Source organism: Sus scrofa, chromosome 9 (genome assembly GCF_054392235.1).
Source record: "Sus scrofa isolate SSC_HxYL_T2T_F1_AM1 chromosome 9, Sscrofa_HxYL_maternal_Yorkshire_Landrace_v2.0, whole genome shotgun sequence".
Classification (NCBI taxonomy): domain Eukaryota; kingdom Metazoa; phylum Chordata; class Mammalia; order Artiodactyla; family Suidae; genus Sus; species Sus scrofa.
Genome location: NC_139391.1, coordinates 51,571,824 through 51,582,875, shown reverse-complemented (window position 1 = coordinate 51,582,875; position 11,052 = coordinate 51,571,824). Strand labels below are relative to the sequence as shown.

General features: G+C 37.1%; 1 protein-coding gene across 1 annotated transcript; it reads left to right on the top strand.

Annotated features, from left to right (window-relative positions):
* Positions 1–2,570: 2,570 nt before the first annotated feature.
* Positions 2,571–3,527, top strand: LOC100516283 (olfactory receptor 8B3-like). The gene has a single exon (XM_003129997.2). It carries the CDS (start codon positions 2,598–2,600, stop codon positions 3,525–3,527), a length of 930 nt encoding a protein of 309 aa, XP_003130045.2. The 5' UTR covers positions 2,571–2,597.
* The last annotated feature ends 7,525 nt before the right edge of the window (positions 3,528–11,052 follow it).

Here is an 11,052-nt window from a genome sequence, read left to right as displayed (position 1 = left end):
TTTAGACTTTTGGCACAATTTTTCATTCTTTTTTCTTTTTGCTCCACTTACTAAATTATTTTTTTCCCAAATTCTATAACCCTTTCTTTTGTTTGTTTAGATTGCTTTTGAAATTTTCTAGTAAATTTTTCAGTTCAGTTATTGTGTTCTTTAGCTTTATGATTTCTCTTTGGTATTCTTAAAAATTAAAATTCTTACCCTGTTCATATATTGTTCTATGACTACAGTAAGCATCTCTATGATAGCTAAAATGAATTCTCTTGTCAGGTAAGTCATATCTCTGTTTCATTGTAACCAATTTGTACGGTCACTTTGTTTTTTTAAAATTTAATTTTTCTTGGAGTTCCCATTGTGGCTCAGTGGTTAACGAATCCTACTAGCAACCATGAGGTTCCCGGTTTGATCCCTGGCCTCACTCAGTGGGTTAAGCATCCGGCGTTGCCGTGAGCTGCAGTGTAGGTCACAGATGTGGCTCGGATCCCGCATTGCTGCGACTGGACCCCTAGCCTGGGCCCTGGAAAAGACAAAAAAAGAGAGAAAAAAAAATTGATTTTTCTTCATTTCCTTTCACTTTATGTGCTCATGTGTGCACATAGACTGAATAGCAACCTATTTTAATCTTCATGGACTGACTGTGTACTGGAGAAGACCCACACTAATAAGCCTAGCCAGTGACTGGAGGCCTCTCAACATTGTCTTAGTCTAGTCTACTTTCTTTGTTCTTAGTGGCTCCCAGGCATCTGGAACATATCAGGGTCCCATCAGCATCTTAAATCAAGGGAGACTGAAGTATATTTCTCAGGCATCCCCCAGATAAGTTGGGTTATTGGATAGCCAGTGTACCTTTTCCTATACCACAGGGAAGCTGTAGGAAAGGGGTTTTTCTACTGCTAGCCATGTAAAGCCAGCGGGAGAGGGTATAGTGAATTCTTGCTGAAACTGCCATCTCTCTTCGCTCTCAAATCAGGCAACTAAACTATGTCATATCTCTTGTCTCCTCAGGTTTTTGAAATAGGCTATAGAGAAGCTAGTCTTGTGGATGCCTTATAGAAAAGTTGGCACTTTGGATGTCTTGTGTAGCTCTTTCTCATCCCAGGGAGAAGCCGGGAACTGGGGGATTTTGTTCCAATCAAATGGTTCTGGGCCATTGGGTATATGCAAAGAGTTTATCTTGAATTTTCTTAATAGCTTCACCATGACTGGTTTCTTGCTTGTACGGGCTGAGGATCTTCTTAACTGATTTTTGGAGTTCTTACAAAAGGAATCCGTACATAAATTGTTTTTGAATCAGTGTGTTCATGTGGCGAAGGAGATTCTAGGGCTTTCTCTCTACTATCTTGCTGATGGGAAAACAAGTTAATTTTGACTCTTCCTTGGAGGATGTACAATCCCTACAGTGGAGGAAAAACTTAAGTAAAATATTGAGTCCATAAGGAACTAGGGACAGATTGTGGTCTAGGTGTAAATACAATCCCCTTGGCTCCCTATTATACCTAGAAACTCCTCCCTGGGGAAGAGACTGAAGAAGCCTCTGCCATTTTAATAAGTAAGTGCATTATATAGTTTATTTATTATACTCATATTAAATTTTCTGTGACTTACAAAGTGGCACAATGGTAAAAGACATGGTTTATTGTTTTCTGCTGTTTAATATTAAGGGCTCCAATGAATAATCAAGGTTATGATTCATAATTCTGAAAGATTTCCAGGGCATATCAGAAATTAATTTCAGATGGCATTTTCCTTGAATAAATGAAACCAAAACCTTGGATCTGAAATTGCCCTTCTAGGACCATGGGGATAAGAACAAGAGGAAAGTGCTGGGGCTTTCTGGCTTAAGGAGGGTGAGTTTCTGAGTTCCACTTATATTCAGTTTTTTTCCTTGTTTGAGGTAGACTGAGCACCTAATATATCACAGTTTTTTCCTATTATTGCTGTCCTGATATTTGAATGAATCTTGCAGGGAAATCTGTTTGAAGTGAGACCAGGGAATCATAATCATTAAGTGGAACAGGGGATGCTACTTATCAGTCAGTAAGTTTTCTCTCCATGGAGAGAATGATTATTTTTCTACATTTATAGCCTAACTCTTTGACATGTGGAGTAACTCAACCTCACCTAGACCTTGGTTCCCTAACAGAAACAAACATGTTGGTTCCTACCCCATAAAGTCTTATCTGCATTGGAGGCAAGCAGACTTTTGGGGTTACTGGATCCAATTTTACTGGTGAGGGGAGGGTCCAAGCAAAAGAAGAAATAGTGAGTGAGATTAGAGAAGGAAAATTCTGTCCTGGTTCGTACTGCTTTTTCCTAATCCTTTTGATTTTCAAACAGTTATATTTGCAAATGGCTGCAGTTCCCTTCACTCCATAGGCTAAATTTTGATGGGTTTGCTACTTAGTTTATCAAGAATTTATAAGGCAAAGTTCATGTCACTCGTTTTCCTGGTAGTTTATAGAAAGTCTATGGGCCCAGGTTGGGATAATCTCAGTCATTCCCAGCATGTACACTCCTTGTTCAAGGAGATATTGTAAGAAAAGCTGTTTTTCCTCTGTGTAACCCCTGTTTCCTGTGCTCACAGATCCCCTTAGGGAAGAATGGCTCCTGGAAATGGCTCTTTTATGACTCAGTTCATTTTGGTGGGATTAACAGACCAACCAGATCTCCAACTCCCCCTGTTCTTCCTATTTCTAATAATGTATATAATCACAATGATGGGAAATTTGGGCATGATGACTTTAATTGGGCTCAATTCCCACCTGCACACCCCTATGTACTTTTTCCTCTTTAACTTGTCATTTATTGATCTTTGTTATTCTTCTGTGTTTACACCCAAAATGCTGATCAACATAATATCAAAGAAGAATATTATCTCCTATATGGGATGCATGACTCAGCTTTACTTTTTCAGTTTTTTTGGCATTTCTGAATGCTATGTGCTGACATCCATGGCCTATGACCGCTATGTAGCCATCTGTAACCCACTATTGTATAACATTGCTGTGTCCCCTAAAGTGTGTTCCAGTCTTGTGCTTGGTTCATACCTAATGGCATTTTTTGATGCCACTACCCTTATTGGATGCATGCTGAGACTGACCTTTTGTGATGCAAATACTATCAACCATTATTTGTGTGACATCCACCCTCTGCTGCAGCTCTCCTGCACAAGTACCTACCTCATTGAGATGGAAGTTTTCATTGTGGGAGGCCTAAATATTATCATACCCAGTCTCACCATCTTTATCTCTTATGGTCTCATCCTCACCACCATCCTCCGCATCAACTCCAAGGAGGGAAGATCTAAAGCCTTCAGCACCTGCAGTTCCCACGTAATTGCTGTTTCTTTGTTCTTTGGATCAAGTGCTTTTATGTATCTCCGACCATCTTCGGTATCCATGGATGAAGGGAAAATCTCTTCTGTCTTTTACACCAATGTAGTTCCCATGATGAACCCCTTAATTTACAGCTTGAGGAATAAAGATGTTAGACTTGCTCTGAGAAAAACCCTGAGGAGGGGAGAGTTTTGATTAGAAACAAAATCTATCTGTGCATATGGTTACAGGACAAAGGGTTTCTGTGTGTTTAGTTAAATATTTTTAGTCATAGCCTTATAATCCTATTTTTTTCATAACATGATTAAGAAAATTTGAGCCTTCTCTCAATAATTACTTTCTAATCTTTCTATCTGGGACTTCTTTTTTTCCTTAAGCATTTGCACAATATCTTCTCCCCCATTTTTCATTTTTAACAGTAACCCTAAGAAGATAATATGAGGAAAAGAATGTATATATATATATGTATGACAGGGTCACTATGCTCTACAGCAGAAATTGGCTCAACACTGTAAATAAACTACACTTTAATAAAAAATTAAATTAAAAAATAAAAATAAAAATGTTTTTAAAAGCTATAGAAAAAATATGAGAGGAAATTGTTGAAGACATGAAGTAGGAAATGTGAACTAGTTAGCAATATAGTCATTATGTTCCCAGGTCATAAAAATGGACATAAAAAAAAGACTCAGTGGAAATACACCAAAATATTAATTGGGTTATCTCGGCACAGGAAAGTAGATTTACAAATTGTGACTTTCTTTGTTTATGCTTTTACACAATTAAAGTGTAATACTTTATAATAAAAAAGAAATGTAATATCTCTGCTATTTTTAAATTGTTATTTTGGATTTTTAATTTTTTGTGTGTGTGTGTCTTTTTGCCATTTTCTTGGGCCGCTCTCACGGCATATGGAGGTTCCCAGGCTAGGGGTCCAATCGGAGCTACAGCCACCGGCCTATGCCAGAGCCACAGCAACGAGGGATCTGAGCCGCGTCTGCAACTTACACCACAGCTCACGGCAACGCCGGATGGTTAACACACTGAGCAAGGGCAGGGACTGAACCTGCAACCTCATGGTTTCTAGTCGGATTCGTTAACCACTGCGCCACAACGGGAACTCCCTGGATTTTTAATTTTTACTGGAAAAATAAATTGGTCTCCACGTGATCAAATTTGAGACACCTTTGATATAACACGACCAGTGAAATGATGGTCTTGGTCTTCAACCAACAAAATGATGGTTGAAAAGACAAATGATCAAAATCAACTAGGTAACACTAAAGTGATATTGTTTTATGGGTGGTGTGCTTCTTAGTCAGTTGATATTAGAAGCATTAATCAGATACTGCATTTCTACTCCATTCTCTCACTAGGAAGAAACTGTTTCCTTTAAGTGCCAGAGATTGATGATTTCACAAAGGCTTTGACTGTAATTCATCTTCCACCTGTAAATATTTTGCATCACTTCTTTTGGCAAGAGTTGTCTTTTTACCTTTGTTCAGTGAATCCAGCACATGAAAGGTCATGTAAATCCATTTATTTCATAGACGATAAATTGAAGCTCAGAATGCTAAATGAATTAAAGTCATACCTTCATAAAGAAAAAGAAAAAAGACTATATCAGCTTTCTAATTTCAAATCTACTACTTTTATAATATATATATATATATATATATATATATATATCCATTTCTTTCTATTCTGTTTTAGTAAGACCACACTAGGGAAAATTTATTTATTCCAAGGGGATATATGAATTTCTCTCATGCTATGCGTTACTTTGTGGTTCTTATTATTTGTTTGTTTGTTTAGGCAAATAATTTAATGGGTTTTTGTTGTTGTTATTGGGAAGGGAGGGCCTTTGGGGCTAGTGTATTGATGAGGTGACTAACTCAAATAGGGAAGTTACTTTTTATGCAAAATTGAGAAGACCAAATTTTGGATGTTTGCAAGTGGTTATTATTCAGAGAACAGGGCATGAAAGAAAAAGGAATCGGAATCATGTCATTAGGACAGACCTCAACAAAACACATGGCCAATAAATAAGAGGTTCTTGTGTGGAAAGTGGTCACAAGGCTTAGGAAGAAAATTTAATTCTGAAATTATATCCTTTTCGTACATGATTTTATTTTATTTTGTTTTGTTTTCTTTATTTCTTTATTTCTGTTGCTTTTTAGGGCTGTACCTGCAGCATATGGAAGTTCCCTGGCTAGGTGTCGAATCAGAGCTACAGCTGCCAGCCTATACCACAGCCACAGCAACACCAGATCTGAGCCAAGTCTGTGACCTACACTACAGCTCACTGCAATGCCAGACCCTTAACTCACTGAGTGAAGTGAGGGATCAAACTCACATCCTCATAGATACTAGTTGGGCTTTTTACTGCTGAGCCACAATAGGAACTTTCTGAACATTATTTTAAATGTTTTCCACTGTACATAAATCTTTGATGAAATTATAATGCATATCACTGTATCTTAATAGTGCATTGGGAAATGAAGTTGGAACCAGGCAGAAAGAAGGCAGCAGCTACAGGAGGTAAAATAGTTAATAGTAACTGAAACTCAAGTGGGTAAGAAGGAATTGAGAGAGTAAAATGATGGATACTTAATACTCCTATCTGTGACTCTACTCTCCTTTTTGAAGGCCCTGGAAATAATTAGGATTTCCACAGGATAGGATGAAACCTAAGTAATTTGATATTTAAAACAGTTACACCAATGGAGGTAGAAAACTGGGAACATCTGAATCACCCCTGTTTTTGTTGACTTCCATAAGGTACTTCTATGGATTTTAAGGTACTAAACCTCAAATTGAAGCTGGCGGTATAATGACAACTTGAAAGAAATATTTGGTGCCATATATTGGCACTAACTTTACTGGAAAGGAATTGCATTATTAGTTTTTCAAAGGCAAAATGCCACATTAAAAATCCTCAGTATAATGTATCAACGGATATTTTACATATTTTCTGGGATACCTTTAATAATATTGGTATTGATAACTTTCCTAATCTCCACTTAATATTTAGGAGGTTTGAAATTTAGGATAGCTGGTTCATTGGCTTGTTTGTTTTTAGATGTTTGGCAGAGCTAAATCCTTGTCTTATGGTTAAAATGACCACTCATATCTCATCCCCTAACCCCAATGTCAGCATGCTTCATTTTCACTGAGAAGGTTCTATTTATGTAAAATAGTTGTTCTTGGTTGGAGTTTCATTTTTCTTTATTTGTTTTGATAAACTGGTTTTCCTTATGGAAACTAATTTGTTCCATTAGTCTAATCTAAACAAGTAAATGCATCTGAGCCATTTGGAAACCTTTGTAGACATTTCAGAGCTGTATCCACTCTGTTCTGTATTTTATAATGACTTGAGATTTCTCAAATGTCGGTTAATTTTGTCACTAGTGTTTCTTTCATTTTAAGTCAAAACTCAAGTAAAATCTGTTCATTTTCAGAAAAATAACTGCATTCAAAATTACATTTAACTAATTTGAAGTAATTACTAAAATATTTTTAAATATAGCTTGTAATAGTTAAGTGTAGCATTTAAATTTAAAAGAGGTGTTTGCTGCTAGTTAAGCAATTTAAGCACTCTTTATTTAACAATAAGCAGTGTGTCTATCATTTGGATTCCCTTCAAAAGAGGGGAATCGTGTCAGGGTGTATTACATGCACAACATAGTTATCCTTAGTTGTTTTTGCTTTTTTTAGTTATGTGAATGGTGTATATACTTTGATGGAAGGTACAATTCTATTGAAGTTGACACAGCTAGGAGTTAAATGCGTAAGCTATGGAACTCCCTTGCACTCCTGTACTAGGACAGAGCTGTTTCTATGTCAGTGTGATAACTGAGTTTCTAAGCTTAACAGAAATTTGTCCTCTAATGAGTTAAAGGCCAGAAGGAAAGTTCCCTGAATACATCCCAAATTTGTTTAATGTAAACTTCCTTTGAACCAGCTACTATTATTGCTCAGGATCAGGTTTGGAATGGACATGATCAGGTGTGCTGTGGTTAGGGCTGTTTGAAACTAGAAGTAAAAGAGATTTTGAGTTCCCACCACTTTAATTCCTAAAATTCCACTTTTTTCCCATTTAAAAAAAAGTTTTATTGAAATATAGTTGATTTACAGTGTTATGATAATTTCTGCTGTACGACAAAGTGATTTACATATGCATAATTCATAATTCATTCATTTACATAATTCATTCTTTTACAGATTCTTTTCCCATATCACTGAATATCAGGTAGAATTCCCTGCACTGTACAGCAGTTCCCTGTAGGCCAGTCATTCCATATACCAATGTGCAATTCCACTTTATTGAACTATATCCTCTACTTTACTTTAAATGCCCCCACCCCCACGCCCCCACACATACTGTCAGTGTCTTCAACACCTGTGTTTATGGGATCACTGTTTATTATAGATTGCATGGTGTGGAACCCACTTTTAATCTTTGCATGCACATTCAGGTAGATGGCTCCTGCTTCCAGCCCCAGGGCTGAGCAGGAAGTACTTGCTACTTGCTGAATCTAGTGAGAAGAAATAATTATTGCTCCAAACATTACTTTGCTAATGTAAAGAAAAAAAGAACCTTTTTTTTTTTTTTTAACCCACTAAGTCCCTGGTAATGTGTTGCAGTATGCTGTGTTTGACAAACCTTAAGATGGGAATGTGAGAGAGTGATATAATGGCAGATTTTTGTAATGCAACATAGTAGAGTTACACCCTACATATCAGTGAAATTGGTCTTATATAGTCAATGTTACTTTTAAAACAAAAATATATTATTAATTTAATTAGCAACTGTTAAAGGAATTAATCTACTAGAATATTTTAGAGCCAATCAAATTAACCATGCATTTTTAGAAACACCCTCAGAGTAGCCCCACCTCTCCTAGCTGGCATGTAAGGTAGAGAGCTAATCCAAGTAGAGGACATGCTCTATGCCAAGAAATGTGTTAAATATTGAGGATACAAAGATAAATTTGACATGGTTCCCAATTCATTGAAAAAGTAAGATTTAAAGTGGATGTTTGCAATAACATTTTTTTAGAGGGGACTGATAGCCAATACAAAACCCCAAGGTGGCACTTCTGATATGTGGGAGAAACAATAAGGGCTATTATACTGAATGGTGGAGTAAAGGAGAATCAGCAGAGATGAGAATAGAGATATAACAAGGGGAAGATCACCTTGGATCTTATAGGTTATTGCAAAACTTGGGCTTCCTCGCTGAGTGAAATGAAGTCCAGAAAATTAAAACATAATCTAATGTATGTTTTTAAAACAGACAACATTCTGGGATGTTATTTAAGTAAAAGTACTGGCATATAATGATATATATATAATGGTATTTATTTTAACATTGCTTTTGATGAAAAAACTGGAAAAATAGAAACTATCAATAAGGATGGTTGGATAAATTATATCTCCAACATAGAATGTTGGAGAGATTTCAGTAGAGTTTTTTTTTGTTGTGTTGTGTTTTGTTTTGTTTTGGTCTTTAGGGCTGCACTGCATATGGAAGTTTCCAGGCTTGGGGTCAAATTGGAGCTGTGGTGGCCGACCTCCACCTCTATCTTATATAATTATTTTGCTACTCTGGAGTCTTTTAATGGCTTGCAACTTCCAGGTCACCTGGGACAGTTACTTGTGCTTGATTTCAACCATTTTAACCATTTAATGTAGCTATACAGCATCCAACACATTTCTATTGTAGGCAGGCTGTACCTGTCCAGGAGAAGATTGCTAGAATGCTTCTGTGAGCCAGGGTGGGCAAATAGAAAGTTTTCTTTCAAATACCGAATGTCTGTGATCTGATTACAGAGCAGCAGCTTCTGAATCAGAGGTGCAGACAGAGGAGAACAGCCCTTGTTGGTGTACCTCACCACTGGCTCTAAATGCCCCTCCCTGTCTGGCTGAAGTGACTTCCAGGGGACTTAAAGGCCAGTAGTCTATCCCCCCACCCTGTGTTCACATTTCTCTTTTTTGTCTTTTGGGAGTCAGATATTAAAATCTAGAACTTTTAAAAGCAAAAAGCGTATACAAAGGAAATCAGAAAGTCCACGTGGATATACATGGAAAGGTATAGACCAGAGAAAGACCAGAGAAAAACTGAAAGGTATAAACCAGAAAAAGAACAGAGAAAAACCAAAGTTTTTACCTGAGCCTGATCCTTGGCACAGAGGTAGCCTAAAACAATCAAACCTACAAAAATAAGAGAAGGAAATCTAGAAGGTGAAGTAGGAGAATGCTGGACCGCATCCCTTCAGGAGCACATAAAACTGCAATTACATATAGAGCAGTGTGCTCTGAAATCAGTCAAAGTAGACATTAATACAAAGTCTATAATGAAAGACAAAGAAGGACTTTACATAATGATAAAATGATCAATACAAGAAGAGGGTATAATGTTCATAAACATGTACATAATATGGGAGCCCCTAACATAGAGACAAAATTTTAACAGACATAAAAGGAGAAATTGATAATAATAAAATAATAATAGGGGATTTAAACACCCCACTTATATAAATGGACAGATCATCCAGAGGGAAAATCAGTACGGAATCTGGCCTTAAATGAAACATTAGACCATTTGGATAATAGATATCTACAGGACATTCTGTCCCAAAAGAGCAGAGTACACATTCTTGTCAAGTGCATATGGAACTTTTCTCCAGGGTGCATTACATGCGAGGCTACAGAACAAATATCAGCACATTTAGGAGGATAAACATTATATCAAGCATCTTACTCAAGCACAATAGTATGAAACTAGACATCAATTACAGGAAGAAAGATGGGACAAACACAAACACATGGAGAGTAAACAACATGCAAATAAAAAACTAATGAATCAAAGAAGAACTCAGGAAATCAGAAAATACTTTGAAACAATGCAAAAAAAAGCACAACCTTTCAAAATATATGCGATGTACCATAAACAGTTTTAAGAGGGAAGTTTATAGAAATACAGATATACTCCAAGAAACAAGAAAAATCTCAAACCGCCAAACCTACCATCTAAAGTAGTCAGATAATGAATAGGAGTTCCCACTGCAGCTCAGTGGAAACAAACCTGACTACAGTCCATGAGAACACAGTTTCAATCCCTGGCCTTGTTCAGTGGGTTAAGAATCCGGTGTTCCCTGTGAGCTGTGGTGTAGGTCGCAGATGCGGCTTGGATCCCCCGTTGCTATGGCTGTGGTATAGGCCAGCGCCCACATCTCTGATTGGACCCCTAGCCTGGGAACCTCCATATGCCACAAGTGCACCCTAAAAAGACAAAAAAAAAAAAAAAAAGAATCTGGCATTGCCACAAGCAGCTGCTGTGGTGTAGGTCACAGACATGGCTAGGATCCCCTGTGGCTGTGGCTGTGGCTGGCAGCTGTAGCTCTGATTCGTCCCCTAGCCTGGTAATTTCCCTGTGCTGCAGGTTTGGCCCTAAAAGCCAAAATTAAAAAAAAGTAAAAAGAAGAACAATCAAAGCTCAAGGTTTGCAGAGGAAGGAAACGATAAAGATTAGAGAGGAAAGAAATAAAATAGGGATAGAAAAAAAAAAAAAACAATAGAAAAGATCAGTGAAACCAAAGCTGTTCTTAAGATAATGACAGTTCAGAAGCCTTTAACCAGGCTCATCAAGAAAAAATGAGAGAGGACCCAAATAAAATAAGAAGTGAAATCAGATAAATTACAACTGATATCATAT

Excerpts from the sequence above, each read along its gene's own strand:
- LOC100516283 (XM_003129997.2), top strand. The coding sequence starts at position 2,598 with ATGGCTCCTGGAAATGGCTCTTTTATGACTCAGTTCATTTTGGTGGGA.